The following is a 22,445-nucleotide window of genomic DNA, read 5'->3' on the forward strand; positions in this document are numbered from 1 at the left end:
TATTCACATGCCCATATGTGCACTGAAATAGCACATTGTAATTGTTCTTGCAGTTTATACTGGATGGGAAAAAGTGTGTTCAACTGTGGGTATCCTTCAAAGTTACATGTTTTTTTTAGAATAAATTCATTTGGTTTCTCATGAGTGTTTCCTTGCAGAGCTGTGGTGGAGGGATAGTAACACAAAGAAGGAATTTTGCTCAAAAAAGACTCAGATACGCCCACTTGATTCGTCAAACTCAGACTGCTGACGCCTCATAACTCCTTCAGCTGAACTTAAGAAATTTTGCACCTCATGAGGACTGTAGGTTTTGTTTCTTAAGAATTACATCACCAGGAAAGTATCTCTTCACAACCAGTATGAATAGAAAGAACAATTACAGCAACCAAAACCTGTTTCAGTGTACATATGGACATGAATGTTATTTTAACACTGACTTGATAAAAAGTGAACATCTCCTTTAAACGATAATACGTTTTAAATCAGATTAAATGCATGCAATTACAGTTATGACTTATGATAAATTGGATGTTATGATAAGGAAAGCAAGGGGTGTGGTTTGGCATGGAGGCGTTGATGTTGGTGGTGGTGGTGATGGTGGTGGGGTCTCACGAGAGTTTATTGGATGCTCGCGAGAGGACAGATGCTGAGGTTGTTAACGTCGGAGAGAAGCTCACATTCACGGACTGGGATGCGAGAGAACCCGACGAGATGGAGACCTTCATCCATCTTCACCTGAATCTGACCGTGAGTGCAGTCCCATTTTATTATGTCTGTGAATATATTTTTTTCGTTTTTAAAATAAACCTGAAAGGGCCCGTCGGGTAAGCAAAACCTCCTGTTCTCATACGGAGCTTGCGTAGATGAAGAAATTCTGCTTTTAACAGTGATATTTATTGGACAGTTTTTATGTAAATGTTATTATTATTGTCCGTTTTAAATGGGGTGTGATGCAAGGTGCAATATTTGAGTTATAATGAGGGCGGATGGGCCTATATCAGGGCGATGCGGTTGGAGGTACCCCCCCCCCCCCCCCCCCCTTCTCCTCCTCCTCCCTTCCTCCCCCTCCTCCCATCCTCCCTGTCTCCATCAGCTCTGTGGGATCAATAAATGCAGGGGTAAATATTGAACACAGCACAGTTATGCACAGTGATTATATTCTGTTTTTTTCTCTTATTTCAAGGTTTGGTTGGCTTTTAGTGCCCATTATGACAAAGGCCCAGTGTAAGCAAGCACTTCAGTGATTTATATTCCTCAGTTATGTGAAGGGCACTGTGGAGGAATATATGAGCAATAGCCTTCGGTAGGCTTTAAAAAAGGCAGGCTCAGTGTTGTTCAGTGCTGCCTGATTATTTCACGCTCCAGTTAAATGTGCTTTATGTTCAGTCATTGCTTTAGGTATGGTGGGTGGGTGTTTTTTTTTTTCGTCATTTCTTTTGATCAAGATCTTATTCTGCCTCTTGTCAGCTTGTAAGGATGGACTAGCACAGATGGAGACAGCTTGACTACTGTAAACTCATGAATATCACTGCTCAGTGAAGCAGGACACAACAGATGAAGATGATGAGTGACAGTTATTAGGCTCAAAATTAGCTGCAATTATTATAGTGGGGGGGGGTTTATTTCATGTGATATGCGGGTGTGTGGGTGTTTGAATTTGAATACATAGATAGGATTTGTAAAAGCAATAAAGCAAATTATGAAAAGTCCAAATATTTGTAGCATTTTAATATTCCCCAAAAATATATTTTCAAGATGTTAAATACAATTACAGGAATTTTGTAGAGAAGCTATGTTAAGATGAATTGTAGTAATTCAGTGTATCACTTAACAAAAGATGCAACATTATTTTCCTTAAGTGGTCATGCTTGATAACTGGCTTTTCTAATAGGATTGTTTGAGACACAGTGTGTGTTCATATCACTGCTGCGTCCTCCCAGGACTTAAGCTGTGATAATTATAAAACAGAAAGCCCAAAAGCAATTGAGTTTTTAATGAATAGTCCAGATGACGGGTTTAACTTCAAAGACTTACCCTAATACGAAAACATGTGTAGAGCAGGAAAATGGTCTTTGATGAGCAGAGTTTGCTCCTAGTCGTTATTCACTGTGTGTCTCTCCTTTGATGTTACAGGATCTTGGGAGTCAAGCCAAGATGTGACCGTCACGGCGCGTCATAGTTTGGATCTGTCCAGCCTTTACAACCCTTGTTTCTATAGCAACAGAAATATCAGAGTATCCTAAAAGTCCCATACCCACAATGCAGTCCTCAAACTGCTCCTCTCAGCCTCCAAAGGCTAGGCGTTTTGACGTCAACCGACGGAACAATACCGTAGCTGGACCAAAGTCTCATGGCCCTGGGTTTCAGAGGGAGGATAAAAACATGAACACAATCACTACTTCCTCCCCACGCCGGGTTTCTAAAGGCCCCTCTGCTCCCTCCAGGACCAGAGTGGGAGTGCAGCCTCGAGCACCAGTAAACCAGTCCAGGTTTGGCTCACAAAAACAGGGTTCCACCATCTCCAAATCAACTAAACCCAAACCGAAGACTGCTCGTACATCGGCAGCAACCCAAATTGCACCTGAAGCCGCTCCTCCTGCGCTTCCCCCTGATCTTCCTCTTGACCCCAACTGCAACGAGCCAAGCCTCCCGTGTTTGTGCTGCGATGGCCGCTCACCACAGGACAACAACAGTATGTTCAACCATAACCACAACAACAACAACACCATCTCTCTCAGACAGCAAATGCAGCTTCCTCCTCCTCCGGCCCCATTACCCCAGAGGCAGGATGGGACAGGGGCCAAGGAGCAGCCTCAGCCTCCTTCACAAGCACAGGCCCAGCTGGATCCCTCTGCTCGCCCTGCTGCCAATCTGGAAAATGAAGGCAAGAATGCAGATGAAAACGCTGATCTGGACAACAAGAAAAATGTAAAAGTAGAGGAAGTGGAAGATGAGGAAGAGAACAGCGGGGATATTGATATTGACGTCGATGATGATGAAGGTGACAATGATGATGATGACGATGATGATGACACCCTGGTCCCTTCATGCTGTGACTGTCCCCCCTCCCTCCTGGAGTTCTCCCTCACCTCTTCTACTTCTTCATCCTCCACCTCCATCAGCTCCTGCTCTGACCTGGAGTCTGACTGTGCAGATCAATCCGCCTCCGTCTGCTCTTCCCACGACCAAGATAATCTTTCTGTCGCTCTGTCTCCCAAAGACCACTCTCTTCCGCAAGCCCCTGAATGCCAGCCTCCTGCACGTTCACCCCCTTCCCTTCCTCTCAACCGTAATCCCTTCTCACACTCCCCCATTCCTCCTTGCTCCCCAGATGAGGGCTACCCCTCTGCCCTAGACTCCCCCTCTCCTGACTACTTAGGAGTCAAAGGTGATTCAGAGGTTACCAAGCTAGGCTTGCTTGACTTCTTAGAATCAGTAGGGGAGTTTGGGAAAATGGAGCGCTTCAGCCAGGTGATCCAAGTGGCTCGTTGGGATCTGGAGGGGGAGCAGCACTGGGATGTTCTGAGGGATAGGTTAGATCACCTGGATCGCTTGGAGAAAGTTAACAGGGAAGTAAAACTGGCCTACATCGCTAGACTCCACGACAAGGGATTTGATCTTGGAGATCTGGAGGAGCAAGACCTCTCAGATGTCATGGATGAAATGGGTAACATCGACATTTCCTGGAAGTTGTACAAAAACCGCGGGGGAAGTATGGGAGACTCTCAGGAGTTTTCTGATGCTGGGGTTGACCTCACTGCTCCTTCAGACTGTGATGATCCTCTTGTTCCAGATTCCCTCACCCCTTCCCCTGTTGAGCCACCACCTCGACCCCCCAAACCTCCAGCGCGTCATGCCAGCGTGAGCTCTGACCTCCACACCTACATCAATATCAGCAGGGAGACCATCTCCATGGCTGTCTCCACCTCTCCTACATTGTCGACTTTCTCCCCTAACTCCTCGTCCCCCACGTTCACCACTTTTAGATGTGAGAAACCCTTACCTCCATCTCCCCCATCCATTCCTCCACTCCCTGCCTCTAAACCCGTCCCTTACCTCACCCTCTATACCACTCCTTCTCCACCTCCATCTATCCCCACCCCAACTCCTCCCATCCCTCCCCCTCGGAAACGACACCTTGCCAGGAAGGAAGCACAGCGTCTTGCTGCTCTTCAAGCTGAACAGGAAAAGACCCCTCTGTCCCTCCCACCTCCTACCACACGCCCTCCACCTCTGCCTCCTCCACCTGTTATCTCACTCTCTTCCTCATCTCCCCCTGCCATACCACCACCACCACCTGCCCTGCCTCCTCCCCCCTCCTTCCATGCACTGGATGTGGAGATTCGGAAGCTACTGATGCTTGCAGGATTGACCCAAGCTGAGCTCCTCAAACTCAGCCCAGAGCTTGGCGACTGTGTAGGAGGGTTAGAGGACCAGGGCAACGGTGATAATCTTATCACATCTAGATCTGTGGAGCTACATGAATTCAGACTAAAAGACAGTGAGGAAGAAAAGGAATGTGACTCCAAGTTGATGGCCAGAGATGGATGGACCAGCAGAGGCAAGTTGGATGGAGATCGAAGAGTAGATGTACTCGGAGAAGCCACAGAAGGCAAAAAGAAAGAGGACGCACAAAGAACCACCTCCTTCACCGAGATGGCAAGAAGAAGGAAGAGGAACAGCGGTCTGACTTCGGACCCTTACTACAGCACCGGTCTTAGCAATACGCATGAAACTAAAGGGAAGAATATGAGCTTTGAGACTTTCCATTATCCTGCCGAATTGCCGGATTCGCCTCCCCCTCCTCCTCCTCCTCGTCCCTTACCCCCAATCCCCCCATCTTTGCCAACTCCCAAAGTTAGCACTCTCTCAGCTAACTCTGCACAGCCGGAGCGATTTGATTGGCTCATAGCATTCACCCCTGATTGTGATGCCCCACCACAGCCCCCGCCCATTGAAATGAGAAAATCACACATAGAAACCACAAAGAAGATCAGTTCATCAGGGTCAACTCCAGGATCAGCCCCAAAAGTCACAACGTTCAAAGAGCTGCGTTTCCGCAACAAGAGCGCCTCCCCACCAACAAAGTTGATCATGGAGCCAGACCCTGACCCCACAGTCGTTACTCCAGATCCAGATATACTGTACAACTTGAAGTGGAGAAGAGAGAAGACAGGCACCGATGGCACCCAATGGGAGTACACCTCTCAGGCTCAGGCCTTCTTCATGCAACCGCCACCAGCCCTCACCTCAATGGCTGCTTTGAAGGAAATGCTTCAGAGAGCTGATAAGGAGGGTGGACGTCCAGAGCTATGCCCATCACAGAAGATTGGCTCCTCGGTCAGTGACAGCAGCCTGTGGACCATGGGCAGAGAGTGGGAGGGTGAAGAAGTTAGGAGAGAGGAAAAGGAAGGGAAAGAAGAAGAAGAGGAGGAAGAAGAAGAGGAGGAGGTGGAGGTGAGAGGACGAGCTGATGGAGGAAGGACTTTTGAATCAAGAACAGCAGGTGAGCAGTAATTTTCATGATGCTGCTAAAGATAAAGTTAAATTTAATGGCATCTGATGGCTGAGAATACTTCTTTATAAGTTTTCAAACTAAGTATTATGTCTGTGTGTGTGCATTCATGTGTATGCATTGGAGAAAATAAACACATCAGCAGCTCAGTGTAATGTGGACAGCACAATAACTCTGGGATTTGCAAAAACAGATGGAGAAAGACAGTCTAACAGTCAGTTTATTCACTTCCTCAGTGATGCACAAATAACATCCTTGGTCGGTACAATTGAAAGGAACAGAAAACCAAGGGAGATGGAAAATGTAGACTCATTCATCAAAATTATATAAGGAAGAAGAGTGAAGAGATGGAGGACAAGCATGAGTCACAGAAAACAGTGATGCGTGATGTGATGGATATGATGACGAGCGACAAACAGAGGGTGATTTTAGACGGGGGAAGCAAATAAGACAGTGCAAGCTAGAAAGGGAACATAAGAGTGAGGAATGGATGGAGAAAGCCTGAAGGTAATATGAGGAAAAAGGAGAGGTTGGAAACTTTCCAGCCAGTTTTTTCCTGCACTGGTTATCAGAGTGTGATGTCATCACTGCCTTATTCAATTATTCATCCACTCTTCAGACCAAGGGGAGGGGCATAATGGAGAGCCCACTGAGCTCATTACCTTTCTCTCTCTCTTTGCCTCATTCCTCCTTTCTCTTCTCGTTCTGTCTGCATCCTTAAATCTTCTCTCTCTCTGCCTCTTTACTGGTTTTAAATCCCATCAGCTTGGGATGTTAATATGCTTTTCTCTCGCTGTCTATCCTGTCTCCTCATGCCCCCTCACCCCACACCCACCCCCCTGCTCCCTGGAGTGGCACAGATAGCTCAGATCAAGTTACTTATCTCATGCAGTGCTGTAGTGGGCCACAGAGAAACTTACAAAGGATTAGACTAGTCAGTCAGTCTCACCTATCATCTCTAAATGCTAAATGACTGCTAATTTTATTTCTTTTTCATTATCATTATTTCATCATTTACCTTTGCTTTCTAATTATCAAATGAACTAACTAACTTATATGCTGTAAAAGTGAGTTGGGAATGAAACCAGAAATAGATGCATACACCTTTAAGAACCTGAGGGGTGGATCTTAGTGCATGGACCAATTACTGACAGCCAGTGTCAGAAAAAATAGGAAGTATCATGTGTAGGTTACAGTTAAAACACAGCTCAAGTCTAACCAAGGTATGGTTGCTCTTTAACTCATTTTGTAGTCTGTAGTCTTGCAGTCTGTCACAGGTAATTGAGTGCAATGAAAACTGTAGTGTCAGTCTCTGAATCTTTACACAGACAGACTCTGTGACTGAGCCGGAACGGACAGATCTCTGCTATCTGTTGACTGACTCAGCATTACACTGTATGCTGTACTGGCGGGGAGGGGAGAGGAGGGTGGTGGGGAAGGAGCTTCGAGAGAGTTAGAAAACAAAAGCTGAGAACAGAGAGAGAGAGAGAGAGAGAAGGTGATCCAGAGGTGATGATGGCACGCACTGCAGTAAAGTAAAAAACATTTAGCATAAAGATTGGCACTCACTGCGGTGTCTTGTATTTAATATTTATATCTCTTAAAGCAAGTATGGAATAGAAAGTGAAAACAGATGCCGTAAAGAAAACTTGGATCCTTAACATACATATGATGAATCTTTGTTATTGATGGTGGCATTTTAAATATGGTGTCATTGTTGAATGAGTGGCTGATTGATGGATTGAGTATTTCTACTATGCAGCTTTAAGACTGATCAACAGCTATTGTTTTATGGCAACGGTATCATTTCCTGTTGTGTCCAATCCTCCTAAAAGAAAAACTGTAGTTATTGCACTTCATAAATCAACCCCATTGACTCTCATGCGCCTTCAGTGTGTAACTGTGGATCAACTGTTTGACTTGTTTAAATACTGCATTACCGCATGATGTTACATGATAACGATATCTGCAGAAATACACTCATGAATGTGCATTTTTCTCTCAACAGACACTAACATTTTCTGCATCTCTCTCTCCTTCCCATTTATTTGCCACATTTTTTTTTTACTTTACTCTTCCTTGTTTTTCTCACCTATCCATCCCATTCTGTTGTTTCCATTGTTTGTCCATGGCTTCGCTTCGCTCCCTCATTACTCTGCTTGTGCGCCTGCCCTCTCCTGTCTTCTGCACCTCACAATTTTTGGCCTTTTTGCCCTTTCCAATAAGCAGTTTCCTCCCCCCCACTGTCCCTCGCCCAGTCCTCCCAACCCTACTTCCTCCACACTGCCCTCCCTTCCTATCGCCCAGGCTACTGTAACTCCCATCCCCTCACAGTTTCCAGGCCCCACCGCCATGTGGGCAGAGAGTCCACAGACAAACACTGCAACATGCAGTGGGCGCATACTGCCAGCTCAGCTTATATCCACAGAGATGATTCCAGCGCTGATATAAGCTCCGGGTTTAACTCTGATTCCCTGGCTGATCTTGGTGTAGACTCTTCTCATGATTATGGGAATATCTTTAAGAAAAACACACACTCTGCACACCGTGATTCCAAACCCAATGACAGGGACTCTACATCTATCAGTAATTTTGACTCTCTCTACTGCAGTGACTCAGAGGAGTGGACCAATACACCCACTAAACCAGACACACCTGTTAGTAGCACAACCGAAGCACCAGGCTGCACCACCCCGTATAAGAACATCGATGTTATGATGACGTATTCTAACAGTGTCAATGCTAGGGATTCACTGTATTCAAACAGCAGAGAAAAGCGCACACACTCACACGCAGACCTCAACAGCAACAAGGCCAGGACATCCAAAGAGCTCCCCCCTCTCCCCACCTATTACCTGTACCACCCCAAAAACTGCCCTCTGCACAGGGGTGCCCCTCCTCGCCTCTCCCCTATAGGAGCCCTCTCCCCTCCTCAGCGCTCAGGAGCGCCCCCTCCAGGTGCGGCAGGCTCCTGCCTCAGCTCCCCGCTTTTCCCCCGCTCGCACACCCTGCCTGCCCTCACTGCTCCCCTCTACTACCCAAACCTCTATCCTCCTATACCGCCCAGGGCTCCCCCCCTACCCCCAAAACTCCACCAGGCTCCTCTGCAGTCGCGCGTGGCGAGTAAGATTTCTCTCTCTCTTCTCTCTCCCTACATCTTACACTCTCTGTCTGTCTGTCTGTCTGTCTGACATCTTGCTTGCATGCATGCATGTCTGTCTGTCTGTCTGTATTTATTCTCTTAATATAGTGGCCCTCACACTTTTGTCATTTGCTCAGCCCCAGAGGTTTGCAGATTTGAAAGAACTGGGTACCTGTAGCTGTTCAGATGTATCAGAAGGCAGCTCCCCGCAGGTCATCCGATACGTCTTATCTACACTGTCCTTTCAAATCTGCAAAGGGCCTTCAAAGGGCCTTCAGAGGGGTAACAGCTGTTCCTGTCAGAGGGTGTCTAGACTCACTCTCATCACTCTCTCCCTCTTTGTCTTCGTCTGTCCGTCTTCGTGTCGGTCTTGTCTGTTCTGTCTGCCTTCATGTTGTTTTTGTTTTTGCACGGAGTGTTGACATGAACACATGCATTTCATGCAAAGCACAACCCAAGTAGCTTGTTGATGATGTCAATGTCAAATTTTTTAATTTATGTTAAACCTTTTTTATTGTCGTATGTATGTGTTAAGGTGATATCACAGTAATTAGGGTTCACAGCATCCTGTTCATTATATGAATGTTTGCATTTATATAACTAGTTTATATAAATATATTTATATAAACATCAGACTTTACACAACACCTGCCCTTTGCACATGTGTGTAATTGTATCTGACCTGATTCATGTGGTAGCTTATACAATTGTATCTACAGTTCCTCCTATGTATTCTTATGCCTATATTAAGTATGTGTGAGTGTTTGAATTAGTGTATTTGTGTGAGTCAAGGTTAATGCATGGGATCCTGTTTATCCCAGATGCAGACAAAAAGACCTCTTCACAGATTCATATGTGGAAACTGGCCACAGTAAACTAATATTTACAGGATGCGCTCACATGCTGTTTGTCGTCAGTATCACCATCTGCTTGTATCTGCCTACTCCAGTGCTTCCCATTGCTTAATTGCTCCCACTAATGACACAAATATTTTAGTTATGGTATCTCTCTCTGTCGTGATTTGTTTTGCTCCTGTTGAATTAAATTTTTTTTTATACTAGTAAGTCATTCCTCTTTTACTGCCACTGTCAGCTGTTCGCAGTGTGTCATTCGCTGGAACTGTACAGAGAGGAGAGACATCCTGGATGGGCGAAGATGTGAAGCATCCAATGAGAGGTCTTGGCCTGTCCTCTCTGTGCCTGCAGGAGAAGAAAGGTGTGGATGAACATCTGTGTGTGTGTGTGTGTGTGTGTGTGTGTTTCCCTGTCCAGCTGTGCATGTTTGTCTTTTACCCAGCTGTAGCTCTTACCGTTTAACTGTAGACTTTTGTTCCTCCCCTCCAGCTCTGGTCAGTGCGGTCAGTGTGGCAGTGGAAGCCGTCTTGGCCCAGTTCAGCTCTTCTCGGACCGTAGTTCAGAAGGTTAGTCATTACTGAATTTAGAGTTGGATTTCTTTTTGTTTGAATGTTGTTATTGTTGTTATTGTTTTTGTGTCTTTTTCTGTCTAGAAACAAAATATCATATTGTATTGAATTTATTTAAAAATGCTTTTCCCTTTCCCTTCCTTCTTGTTCTGACTCTACGAATTTTGTTCTGTCTCTCCTCAGTCTCTCTCAGTTAACAAGGTACTAGAATATCTTTAGATAACCCAGTCTCTTAGTCATTCAAATTTATTGTAAACTAACTCCAAATCCCCCTCCCAAATCATATCTCATCACAACATACTGACCCTCGTTGCCCCGTATTTCTCTCAACCCCCGTGTGTGTCCCATTTTTCTTCCCTTCCTCTCTTGACTCATCCTTTCTGATCTCTCCCCATCACTGCACATCTTTTTCCTCACTCTATCCCATTTCCTCTCATGCTCCTCTCCTCTCTTCTCCTCTCCTCTCCTCTCCTCTCCTCTCCTCTCCTCTCCTCTCCTCTCCTCTCCTCTCAGGCCTTATCAGGAGACAGCGCTATAAATCCATCTCTGGGCCGTCTGGTGCTGCAGTGTCTCTGCCCCGCCCTGCACAGTTTGCTGACCGATGGCCTAAAACCCCACCAGAGTGACCTGATTGCAGGCAGGAGGCCAAATTCAGCCTGGGGCCTGGTCCAGGCCTCCACCAAGCCAGGTAGCACTTCTAATAGCATTGAGAAATTAAAATTTATAAACTTAAGTGTTTAGAATTGGATATTAGTCCATTATTTCTGTGGGTTACATTTCCTGTATTGCCTTCTATTGATAAACCCTGGACTTTGTCTCTCATTTTCCCCACACATCAGTCAATACTTCTGATTTTAGTGTCTGAAATGCTGATTAAAATGAACAACAGGATGCAGATATCGATTTTCCCACAAGTGGCAAAGCTTCACTGCAGTTATTTACTCACCTCTGTAAGTTCTACTGTTGATCTCTCTCTCTCTCTCTCCCTCCCTCCCTCTCTCCCTCCCTCCCTCTCTCCCTCTGTATTTTCTCCCCATCCACTACACCTTTTTCATCCAGGCCCTAGAACACAAGCCTTGTTCAACCTGCAAGTTCGAGTTGGAGAGCTGCCGCAGCTCAGACAGAGCAAACACAGGTTCAACGCATTCCTCCTTGGCCTACTGAAGTAAGTACTGACTCTGAACCCTCTCTGGTCTTCACCCTTGGCAAGGAAAAGTGCTATGAAAATCAATAGTTAAAAATATTTTGATTTCTCTGCTCATATCCATTCTGTATTCTCCTCAGTATTCTCCTTCTCTCTTTCCTTTTCCTCTAGTACCAAGCTTCTTGATTTCTGGCTGTCTCACCTTCAGTCTTGCAGTGGTAAGTTTCCTTCACTTGCATCTCACATCATTGTTTTTTTTAATAACAATGATGCATGTGAGTAACAATGATCTCTCTGTCTCCCAGATGTGTTGGAGACATACTACCGCCCCTCCTCCTTTATGTGTCTGTCGCTAACCGCCTGCCAACCTCTGTTTGAGGAACTGCTCCTGGTGCTGCAGCCTCTCAGCCTGCTGACCTTTAACCTCGACCTGCTCTTTCAGCACCACCACTTAGAGCATGATAGTCACAGTCCAGAGATCCCCAGTCCACCTTGTCAGGATGCAGGATTCCAGCTGTCAACAAAGGGGTCCCAATCTAAGAACGCAGGCTGCAGATATATTGAAAGCCTCTCAGAAGTAGACTTTGGAAGTCCAGAACATCAGGCAGATAAAGATGGTGCAAACTCGTCACCATCGGCTAATCCAAAGAATGGAGGTTCAGGGGCGTCAACAAATAGTAATGCTGCACCCATAAAGGCTTCGGTCAGCCTCGGGCAGACAAGTCCGCAGCTGTTGTGGGTGCAGGAGAAGGAAATTGGGGAATTACCTCCTCCAAGCATCGAGGAGGACAGCCTTGCTCAGCAGGCTGGACAGGTGTGTGACTTTTCAGTGTTTGAGTCATTTATTATTGTGTGATCCTGCAGGGCTGACATGTGTTGTGTTTTTTTTAATCACAGGTTATCCAGCAGGGATGGGGGGCTGTGATGCGCTGGGGAGGCAGACTGAGCCAGAATCTGGCTGAGCTGAGCCTGTCTGCAGGGAAAAGGGAGGAGATGAAGATGGATCTGCCGGATCTCCCGGTCCAGGCAGGGAGTGACTTCGCTCCGGTCAGCAGTGGCACTCAGGTTCCTTGGGGTCTGGGGCGTCTCTTTGGTGCTTCTAAAAGCCCCAACAGCCCAACAGGTCACACACCACCATCCAGGTAAATCAATGGATGTATGTGTCCTGTTCTGTGGAGGTTTCACTGTGTCTCCAGAATACACCACAGCAGTTTACTCCACTGAATCAGAGCAATCAGGTCTTCTAGTGTTTTGATAGAATTAAAACTTGGTCATTATTACATTTGAAACTGCTCAATAAACTGTGTGAATGGTAACTGTGACCCTTTCTGTCCCTGTCCCCTCCCACTCGTTATCTCTTTCTCTCTATTCCTCCCTCTGCCCTCTTCTTTCTGTCTCTTCAGGCGTCCCTCTCAGTGGTTGGCTCCTGGTGTCACAGCACTGACCCGAATGGTGAGCAGCAGCTCCACCCCGATGGTAAGGAGGGCTGCGGAGGCCCAAGGAGAAAGTGAGCCAGAGTCAGAGAGAGAGGTTGACACACTGGAGATGAAGGACAAACCCAGACCACTCAGGTACAACAGACATTAAGTGATGCCACACAATGAAATTGGGGGAGGGAATGATAGATAAGGCTGTGTCTATTCTTCAGTCCATGAAATGTTATATTACAAGTGATATCTTACACTGTCTATCTATTTTTAATGAAACTTGAAGGGTGTTTCATTTTTGCAGGCTTTAAAACACACACAAATTGTCCTAAGGGTTCTATTATTAAAAATATTAAAGATTTTATTGAATTCAAGACACCACCAACCCAGTTTTGACAAAACCAGATGGTGGCGCTATAATCTAAGCTCAAAATGTATGGTTAACAGTTTGATTGATACACCTATTCTTTATTATCATGTAATTATAATTATTTTAGAAATGATACTGACCTAATATAATAACTTTTTAGACACTACATATTTTTGAGGGATGTATCTTCTGGCATTTAAGAAAATATCAGTGGGCTTGATGGGGAAGCAGTATTTTAATGTAAAAATGTCAATCTTTGAAAGACTTTTTTTAATGTAAAAAATGTGCATTCATCCATGGTTAGGGTGTCACATAAAAAAATCAAATTTCAGGCACCATCTGCATCTGTGTAGGGAACATCAGAAGCGCTCCTGTCGTCATTTTTTGTCTTTAAGAGACTTAAATTAGTGAATCACCAGTCAGATTTGGAGCAATCCTTCATTGTGACTCATCCAAGAGTCCACTACATCATACGTAGAGGATGACGTTACTGTTTGTGGTTGGTGTGCATGTATCCCATTTTGGCTGAGAAAGTCTGTCGTCTGTCCTCAGGTCAGTAAGAACGCTGTGTGACCACACTGGAACAGGTTCGGAGCTCAGCTTCTGCAAGGGGGAGGAACTCGTAATCTTAGGAGGCGTTGATCAAGACTGGATCCGCTGTCGTCAGGGAGATAAAGAGGGGCTGGTACCTATTGGCTACACCTCGCTCATCATGTGACTCCGGCACCATAACTGCTGCACTCAATCAATGAAAAATAAAAAAATATATTTTAGGCGAATATTGAGAGGTTATGGTGAGGCTACACTACTCTGAAAGGGATATTTCACGCTGTCGTGGTTCTAGTTTGATTTGAGTGCATTAACACCATCTGCTCTGCTTTACGTGCATCAGCAGCAGCCTGCAGTCCCCTCTCCCTTTACGAACATATGGGAGATTTTTCCCATCGCAATCCATTCAGTTTGGTAGCATTAAACTAATGGATTTTAGCAGCAGGAATGCAGCAGATGGTGTGAAATAATGACTCAAGTCAAATTTAGACCATTTCATACTGGAAGAACTTTGATCTTGGAGTTAAGTATCCCTTTAAATGTCCTTTCTTCAGTGTCTGCCTTCCCTTCCTTGTCAGCCGCTGATCTGAAAATGATCACAGGGGAAATTCTGTGGGATCAACCGCTAGCAGATCTAAGTGCGTACAGATCAGCGGCTGCCAGCTGTGAGGAGGCGACAGTCGACAGCCTGGCGGTAGCCACGTTAATATCTCCAGCCATCAGCAGTAGAGAGTCGTGACTCACAGGTTTGCCGAGTGGAGAAAGCATGCTAGAGTACTGGGCCGTAGCTCCTGTTGCATACTGCGTAGTAATGTAGTGAATTGTAGCTGTGTAGATCTGTGTTCTATTGACCTTTCACCCCTATTGACCTCTCACCTTTATCGCCTGGTTCATGTGTGTTTGACATGTTTCTGCTATATTTGACTGTATAAATATACATAAATATATATATATATAGGTATATAAATTGAGATTGATATTAAAAATAGATAGAAAGATAGGTGAACAAGAGAAAGCAGGTAGTGAGACACAAGCAGCAGCTTAATACTGTGGCCGCAGTGAGGACGTGGATTAAAATTGAGTGGATTACTTCTTTATCTTTACATCTGCAACTTTACACACACATTAAGTGGTTGTCATACATGCAAAAAGAAAGGTGTATGTGTTTGTTTTAAGTATGAAATCCAGTATCTTCCCTCTTGTGTGCTTCATGTATTGCCATTGTCTTGAGATCATATTCATAAGAATGATAAGATTTAGCCTCATACCTTTTAAACACTGTATGCATTGTAATGTGCCATGAATGCTTCGAGTGAATGCCAGAAAATATCTTATCTATCCCACACAGTTATAGAAGATAACCTACCCAGATCGCAAACCCAGACAACAGCAATCTGTAGCTAATCTTTCTACTTGTCCCAAAAACCTCACAGGCCAACATGGGTTGGACTTAACGCCTCACAAAACTATGCTCAGCTCTTGTTCAACACTATCTGAACTCCAATTTAATGCAGTAAGAGAAACCCTGATGTATGTAGTTCATAACGGCTACTGTAAAGTTTGTAGGTTTGGTGGCTGGTCTTCACCTCGTACCTCAGCTTTTGTATTTATCTTAACCCTTCCTGCCATGTTTGCTCATCATAATCATTGGTATTAATGACAGTGGTAGTAGAAGTGGTAGTGGTGGAAGTTATATGTTGATTCTAATGTTAATCATATAAAATACTTTGCTTTGCAGTTATTAGTTCTTCTCTAGATTCTGTGTCGATGACTATGCACATGAGTAAATGTGCAACTTAAAAGCCTTTTTGTCTTTTTGTGCAAAATGACACCTAAAGCCTGTTAAAATAATAGGAGGCTTAAATAGTTCAAGTAAAATTAAAAGCGCCTGATTTTAACTTGTCATGAAAGGCTAACACTAATCCAGCAGGAAAGTTTCATTGTTGAGTATTGCTATCGATCAGTCAGGGAAAGCTCAGTTCTTCAAGGTTTGCTTATGTTATTGTGTCAATGCCATGTAGCATTACTGTCACTATGGCAACAGTAGCATTAAGTTAGACCAGTGCTCATAACTTACCAATGAACACAATAAAATTGCATCTTCATTGCCATTAAATGGATGATAAATAGATTTTTGCAAGAAAATTGTTAAAAGATAAAATCTCAGCTGACACATTTAATTGTGTATAATGTTTTTTTGTTTGTTTGTTTTTTTTTTATTCGTGCATTTATCCAAATGTGAGATAATGGTCAAAATGCATTTGTTTAAAAGCTGTTAATTTATTGGATGTACTATTTATTGATCTTGAGGTTTCTGAAAGGAATCACTATCTATCTATCTGGGTTCTTTATGTGTGTGAAGGAGAGAGATAGCGTGCGTGTGTGTGTGTGTGCGCACATGACGGTGTACGTGGCAGGGAAAGCAGCGATGAGTGTGAGCACATCTGTGTGTCTGCACATCCTGCACTTTCACTTGAATGTGTGTGTAAGTGTAACGATGAGTTCTGTACCTCCCTCTCCTCCTCCTCCTCCCTTTCTCTCTGGTGTCATGTAGCCTGTAGACCTCCCCTGTGTCCTACTATTGCATATAGTTCAGTGCCCCTCTAGTGTCAGTCACTGTCCACCTCCTGCATGTGCTTGTTTGTAAATACACCAAATAAAAATGATCAATATAAACCAAACCTGCTCAGCTGTTCGAGTCATATTTTTGCACTGAAGCTCATGTAAAAGGCTTTAAAAAATCAGGAATTCATATATTAAGCCATCCTATAAAATTGTAGGGGACATATCACTCAGAAAATGTTCAACATGAATTGCACATCCTCTATGTGTTGCTATTTGAAATGTGACAGGAAGCTACCTGGCACCACGTGTGAGATTGCAGGAGGAAGGAAAGGAAGTAAAGACTCATGATTGTGTCTTTTGCAAAACATGTTTAATATCTAACTGTGTACTCCTTCCTTTTTAAGCTCCTGGTGAGTGCCGTAGTATCTCTCACTTCTTTGCTCAGATAAAAAGATCCCAGGATGCCCTCGGATGTTGTGAAGGGCAGAGAGAGAATAAATCTCCACAATGAGAAGCAGCCCTCCCCCACCTTGTAGCCTTGTTCCTTTGATAGCGTCCTCCATTGTGGGTCATTATGGAGGACAACACAGTGTGAGATATACAATCTAACACCACTAGATAGCACTGTTAGCTCAAGCTGATTAACATCACTGCAGCATTGCCCACAAAACACATAACACACAGCAAGAAGGAGGCCTTGATGTGAAAAGATTGTGCAGGGTTTAGTACTGGTAGACATAAAATGCTTTTATTATTATGGATATAGAGGCAAAAAGTCTGAACTGACATTCTATGGCGTTGAGTTATAACTGTTTTTGATGTTTTGTTTTTCAGATGCACATTATCAGAGGCAACAGGCAAAGGTTACATGTCATGCAAACTAGATAAATAACTCTTTATGTGTACCTTTGCTATAAAGTTAATCATCCACTGGAAATAATGTAGTGCTCTTAGTTAAAAAAGTAAAGAGGAAAAATATACATACAGTATGTAAACAGTCAAAGAAATTGCACTTCTTTGGCTTGTTATTAGAAGCCACACTACTGAAAGAGAGCAGAAATCTAACACTGGAAAAAACTAATTCACGGTCACTGATTGTCTGACCAATAAAAAAACATACACTCAGCTAAAAAAAAAGAGACAAATTATGTATTCTATTTAAAAAAAAATCATATACAATCATAGTCAATTTTAAGGAGAAATGTCTGATATATTGGTCAGCTGTTTAATTTGATAAAAACATCTTAGTAAAATGAAGGATTTGATTATTAACCTTTATGTATATTCCGAATAGTATCGTCATGTATAACACTAATTTTACACGCTACCGCTGATAGAAGGAAAACAGGTCTCTTTCTATGTACATTCACATGAAACTAAACGCTTATGGTTACGTCCACTAAGTGGATTAGCCCGATACTCCTAAGATGAGAACAATCTACTATGCATCTGTACAGAAAAAAAAAAGACCTCCAATCCCCAAATATTCACAACTTAATAAAACACAACAAAGGAAGTCCTTATATAGTCCTTATCACGGGAGATATTGCTTTTAAAGACTGCATGAGTTCGCTTAGGTACGTACACAAGACAACATGGCACTTCTACAGAGCATTTGGGGCGAATCACTTCCATGTTTCATTCCCTTTTCCTCTCTCCTTTCTTACCCCCCTACCCCCACCACCACCCACCCACCCACCCACCCTCTCCACACACCCCCCTTCACCCCCCCGAGACATTCTGATTGTCAATGCTCTGGAGCAAAGAGTGAAACATTCTCAAAGGCAGTCTGAAGTAAACAAAAACACTTTTTTACCCTTCCCGCCCGCCCTTCCCCAGGAAGCAATACTTAAAATAGTTAACAATAAACATTCCTATCATGAATATATTTCGTCCATTTCTTTAGCAGACAAGCTGTTTTTTTTTTTGTTTTTTTTCAAAAATAACTTCTTTCTTAAAACCTCATTAGAAATTCTCTTGCAGCGATGCCAACATTCCTATCACTAAGCCCACCCCCTCCCCTGTCTATTCACTGGTACATAGCAGACACTGTCTTGGTAAAGTGAAGAAAACCCTAACACTGTCTCAACAGCTTTTAAACTGGCTCACTTCTCCTCATGTCATTTCCCAAAGGTGCAATGTGACTTTGAAAGCTTAACGAGTAAATGAGGGTTCAATTTTGACCTACTTAGGGCCCAGGCTACATTTTTGTTCCCCCTGGGCAGCGTGTGAGCTCCTCGTCTCTTGGAAACTTCAGAGCCAAAATTCTGAATACCATATATGTCTGCTTTCAGTCTCAGAGCAATGTCTGTCTTTCCCAAGTTTGCTTAAGGTGCTGAAGTAAGAGCAATCAAAGTGTATGTGTGTGTGTTTATAGTGTGTCCACTCAGCATACATACAGTCTTTAGTGTGCTTGTTCATCCAGCACTAGTGCAAATTCATTTCAGCTGGTCTGTTTCTTTCATCCGGGACAGTTTATCTGTTTCTCTCATCCCTTGCCGTTTGGACAAAAGATGTGTTGCCATGGTTTCATCCTTGGTGTGATGCCCTTCAGAGCGCTAGGTTCAACACACTCATCTGTCAGTGTGTGAGATGTCTTTCTTGCATTATCGGCCGCTATAACTGTCCAACTCTTCTTCTTCCTTTCTGGCTTGTTCTCTGTGGCGCTGCTACTGTTAATAGCCATGTTGTGACATCAGTTCCTGTCCATCTGTCCTGTAGTGGGCCTGGTCCTTTTTCTCGGAGTGGTCCCACCTACGCAGAGGCACGGTCAACAAAACAGCGCATATACTTCTGAGTCTCTCTCCTGTTTCTGTATCTTATGCTCTACTTACCTCTCTCCGTTAGCTTATGAATGCTGCAGGGTCAAAAGTAAATCATTCAGTCGTTTCCTCCTCTGTTCTCTGCTGCAAACCTCTTCTTCCCCTCGCTTTTCTTCTTCTCCCTCCTCCTCTTGTCTGTTTTGGGTTTCGGTGGGCTGTGGTGAATGAGAATGCACAACTAATTACTAAAACAGATCTTTATACTTGTGGAAATTTGAGAGAAAAGATATTTTCCGTAGGTAGAGCTGCGTTTGTTCACTCACACAGGGGCTGGCAGTGAGCAAGCTGGAGGTGTCCTGACTCTGCTGGCGGGGATCACTGCTGATAACCGTCACCTCCACCCCCACTTGTTGATCTGTAGGTCAGAGGTCACACAATATACTGAATATGTTAGTGAAGGCAGTGCAGGAGGGAAGGGATCAAAATAGCACATCATTTCTTTTACAGATGTATCTGTAATTATGCGAGTGTCCTTATTTCCCTTTGATTCCTATCTGTAATCAGTCAGGGAGTCTTTGATGGAAACTGTGTGGTTTCACTGTTAATGGGGAAAGCTGGTGCCTGCTGGGTTCTTGGACACCAGCGGCAGATGACAGAAATAGGGAAACATTTCTGCAGGCTGAAATTCTGTGGTTGGAAAACCACTTAGTTTGTACTGCTGAGTATGATATGGAGAGACAAGCCAAATATGAGGACGGCAGGCTGTAAGCGGAGCACACACACGCACACATACATGCACACAAAATAAAAAGACACAAACACAGGACACCAAAAGAAGTCTATACAGATGTACAGTAAAAATGAAAACGTGTTCAACCACATACACGTATGCATACACAAACACCTACAGAAACAAAAACTAACACACACACTTGCTTCATGGACCTGACTTGATGTGGCTGTCGTCCCCATTGGCTCCATCACAGGACAGACGTTGTGAGTCCCTCTCTTCTACCTCTGCGTCCCTCTCTCTCTCCCTCTCTATCCTCACTCGGATCTGTCTGTCTCTCACAAGCTCCCAGTTCCTCACGAGGAATACGTGGTGTTTCACCACAAAGCTCCTGGCCCAGCACAGAGGGAGAAACATTCAGCACATCATTTAGCTGTCAACGCTAACATTAGTTTAGTAACAGCGTATTAAAGAGTTCATCTTGAAATGTGAATCACTGTTGTCTGTTTTCGTTCCGTACCTCTCACTGCTGGTCAAAGGCTCCATGTCGAGGTGAGGAAAGAGGCTGGTAATGTCACTAGAGCTCTCTTCCTGTACGACGAAGAGAAAATGCATGTAAGTTTTGGAGTTACAACTGTCAAGGTTGCATTCTTTGCCCAAATTCAACAGCTTGTAGTGACAGGAACTCACCGCTGTCTGGTGAGAGGATACAGTCCTCTCCTTTACCCGGCCTGAGTGAAATTAAAAAGCAGAGAGAGAAATAGAGTAAGATACTGTATGAGAGTATTCCTCTGACCCTTCAACTAAACCTGAAGACGACACATCCAATACTAGAAACTCACAGTAACGCCGCTTCCTCTTCAGGGGGACAGCTGGCTGCCTTTCAAGCTGTAACAAAACAACATGATAATTGCACCTTTCTAGATTAATGAAAGTTCACAAATCTCCTTTCAACACTATTTTTACTTCAAAGATGCCTCAGCTTGACCTTTTAATTTCCTGCTGCTGTGTTGTGGAGCTCTACAGTACCTGGTTGTGTCGCCAGAGCCACATAACATCATAGGGCAACTGGAAATGAATTCGCTTCAGCCTCAGGTACTTCCCTGTAGGACACAAAGGGAGTTTAAATAAACTACCACAGCTGCAACAAACTACAGCGGAGTTTGCATATTCTTCTCTACTCACCAACATGGATAGGAGCAGGTAAAAGGCTAAACTCATGCTCCCCTGGGGTGTAGTCCATACTCCCTTTGCATAACTGCTGAGCTTGAGAGGGCGGACTAGAAAAGGGACAGAGCATTAAATAAACAAATGGATAAATGATAACAAAAGACTGTTATAATAGTTTGTTTATTTATTCAGTCAACTCACTCTGTAGTTTTATAATCATCAGAATAAAGACCAGCCCTCAGAAACTTCTTCCTGGGAGGACCATCTGCTCTCTCCTCTCTTTGGACGGTTACTGGTTGGGACGGAGCCTGGTCGACATCTGATTGGCTAAAACATTCAGTGGGGGTGTCACACTCCGGTTTATCCTCGGCGACACTAAAAGGAAAGAGATAAGAGAGAGATAGAATGATAGAGAGGAAAAAGAGAAAGAAAGAAAAGGCACTGGTTTAGCACACAGTGCTGAAAACGATGGGTTAATATAGCAGTAGTGAGTGGCTGTATTGTATTTTCAAGTCAACCAGCTCAGGTGCTATGTAATGGAGTTGTGAGCGTTTACCTCTGATGACAGGGAGAGTCACCATGTTTTCTCTTTCGTCCTCTCTTCCTCTTGGCTTGCAGCTCTGACTCTGTCACCTGCTGCACTGTGTCGTTTCCTCCTCGATCTCTCTCCGGGCCCCTTTCTTCTCTTCTCCCTCCCACTTCTCTCCCATCTCTGCTGTGGCTGTATCCTGGCAAGAGGTCGGGTGATGACATGGGGGGAGCTGCAGAGGAGTGTGTGGGGGAAGATAAAGTGGAGGGCAGTGGGTGCTTCCTGGGCCGTCCTGGCCTTCTTTTGTTTTTCACCTCCACGCTGTCTGGTGTTGGCACACTTTTCTGCTGCCCCCGGCTTCTTGAGTCACCTTGTAAACCTGCAGTCGTTGAAACAGAAAGAGGGAGACAGGAGGGGAGGGTGGGGTGTAAGTGGCAGAGAGGAAATGAGACAGATGTGCATCAGTGATTGAGCCAGCAGGAGGTGTGAGGTGAGGCCACTCTAGGCTGAGTCATGCGGATGGACCACAGATTAGGTGAGTCACAACATTTCCTCTGACCAGATCACTTCTGGGAAATGCATTAAGAAGTGATTTATGTACACACACACACACAGCAAAAAACCACAAGAATGGTCACAAACCCAGTGCTGCATGCATACTTTTTACAGTGCATAATGTGCACACTCTTGTACACAAATTGTTTTTGCACATTCCTTTAATGTGGAACGTAATCTCAAAAGGGTGAACAGACAGGGCAAGAGGGAGGGAGAGAGGGAAAAGTGTGTGTGTGTGTGTGTGTGTGTGTGTGTGTGTGTGTGTGTGTGTGTGTGTGTGTGTGTGTGTCTGTGTCTGTGTGTCTGTGTGTGCCCATGCTAGAGTGCTGTACTTCAAAACACATGTGTGTTTAATTAGATGATGAACTGATGTCAAATGTATTCCATCTCTTTCAAAAAAACAACATTTTCCCCTCACAAGCTTTTTTGCCCCCATTCTGACCTCTATGCTTCTCCTTCATCAATCACTTCTGAGGTCATCTATCTTTTTGTTCCATTTTCCACAGTCCCTAACAAGACTGACCACTCTTTCCTTATTGGATTTTTCCAAGTCAAATAGGCCCT

The 22,445-nt window shown here is 44.3% G+C and overlaps 2 protein-coding genes across 9 annotated transcripts in view; one reads left to right on the plus strand and one right to left on the minus strand.

Moving 5' to 3' along the window:
• rusc1 (RUN and SH3 domain containing 1) lies at nucleotides 1-17,638 on the plus strand. 4 transcript variants are annotated; one of them, XM_044358587.1, is made up of 13 exons: nucleotides 1-747; nucleotides 2,134-5,506; nucleotides 7,745-8,638; nucleotides 9,750-9,872; nucleotides 10,001-10,077; nucleotides 10,264-10,281; nucleotides 10,594-10,768; nucleotides 11,140-11,245; nucleotides 11,396-11,442; nucleotides 11,530-12,038; nucleotides 12,122-12,366; nucleotides 12,628-12,795; nucleotides 13,574-17,638. In XM_044358587.1, exons 2-13 carry the CDS (start codon nucleotides 2,260-2,262, stop codon nucleotides 13,737-13,739), a joined length of 5,775 nt encoding a protein of 1,924 aa, XP_044214522.1. In that variant the 5' UTR covers nucleotides 1-747; nucleotides 2,134-2,259; the 3' UTR covers nucleotides 13,740-17,638. The 4 variants fall into 4 exon arrangements, with proteins under 4 accessions (XP_044214522.1, XP_044214524.1, XP_044214525.1 ...); XM_044358589.1 differs by lacking the exon at nucleotides 10,264-10,281; XM_044358590.1 differs by lacking the exon at nucleotides 7,745-8,638.
• The window catches only part of LOC122987006 (histone-lysine N-methyltransferase ASH1L-like), a 16,097-nt gene continuing 10,519 nt past the window's right edge, over nucleotides 16,868-22,445 (minus strand). The window contains exons 4-14 of one of the 5 annotated variants that reach the window (XM_044358581.1): nucleotides 21,354-21,705; nucleotides 20,999-21,172; nucleotides 20,813-20,907; nucleotides 20,657-20,730; nucleotides 20,470-20,515; nucleotides 20,318-20,358; nucleotides 20,148-20,218; nucleotides 19,843-20,018; nucleotides 19,221-19,312; nucleotides 18,970-19,112; nucleotides 16,868-18,889 (exon numbers count right to left, since the gene is read on the minus strand). In XM_044358581.1, the coding sequence (XP_044214516.1) occupies nucleotides 18,984-19,112; nucleotides 19,221-19,312; nucleotides 19,843-20,018; nucleotides 20,148-20,218; nucleotides 20,318-20,358; nucleotides 20,470-20,515; nucleotides 20,657-20,730; nucleotides 20,813-20,907; nucleotides 20,999-21,172; nucleotides 21,354-21,705 (1,250 nt within the window). In that variant the 3' untranslated portion in view covers nucleotides 16,868-18,889; nucleotides 18,970-18,983. Of the gene's footprint in view, nucleotides 18,890-18,969; nucleotides 19,113-19,220; nucleotides 19,313-19,829; nucleotides 20,019-20,147; nucleotides 20,219-20,317; nucleotides 20,359-20,469; nucleotides 20,516-20,656; nucleotides 20,731-20,812; nucleotides 20,908-20,998; nucleotides 21,257-21,353; nucleotides 21,706-22,445 lie in introns of those variants that run through there. The other 4 variants (XR_006404437.1, XM_044358582.1, XM_044358583.1 and 1 more) reach the window with 4 other exon arrangements.

The sequence above is a fragment of the Thunnus albacares genome, chromosome 8 (assembly GCF_914725855.1).
Source record: "Thunnus albacares chromosome 8, fThuAlb1.1, whole genome shotgun sequence".
NCBI lineage: Eukaryota > Metazoa > Chordata > Actinopteri > Scombriformes > Scombridae > Thunnus > Thunnus albacares.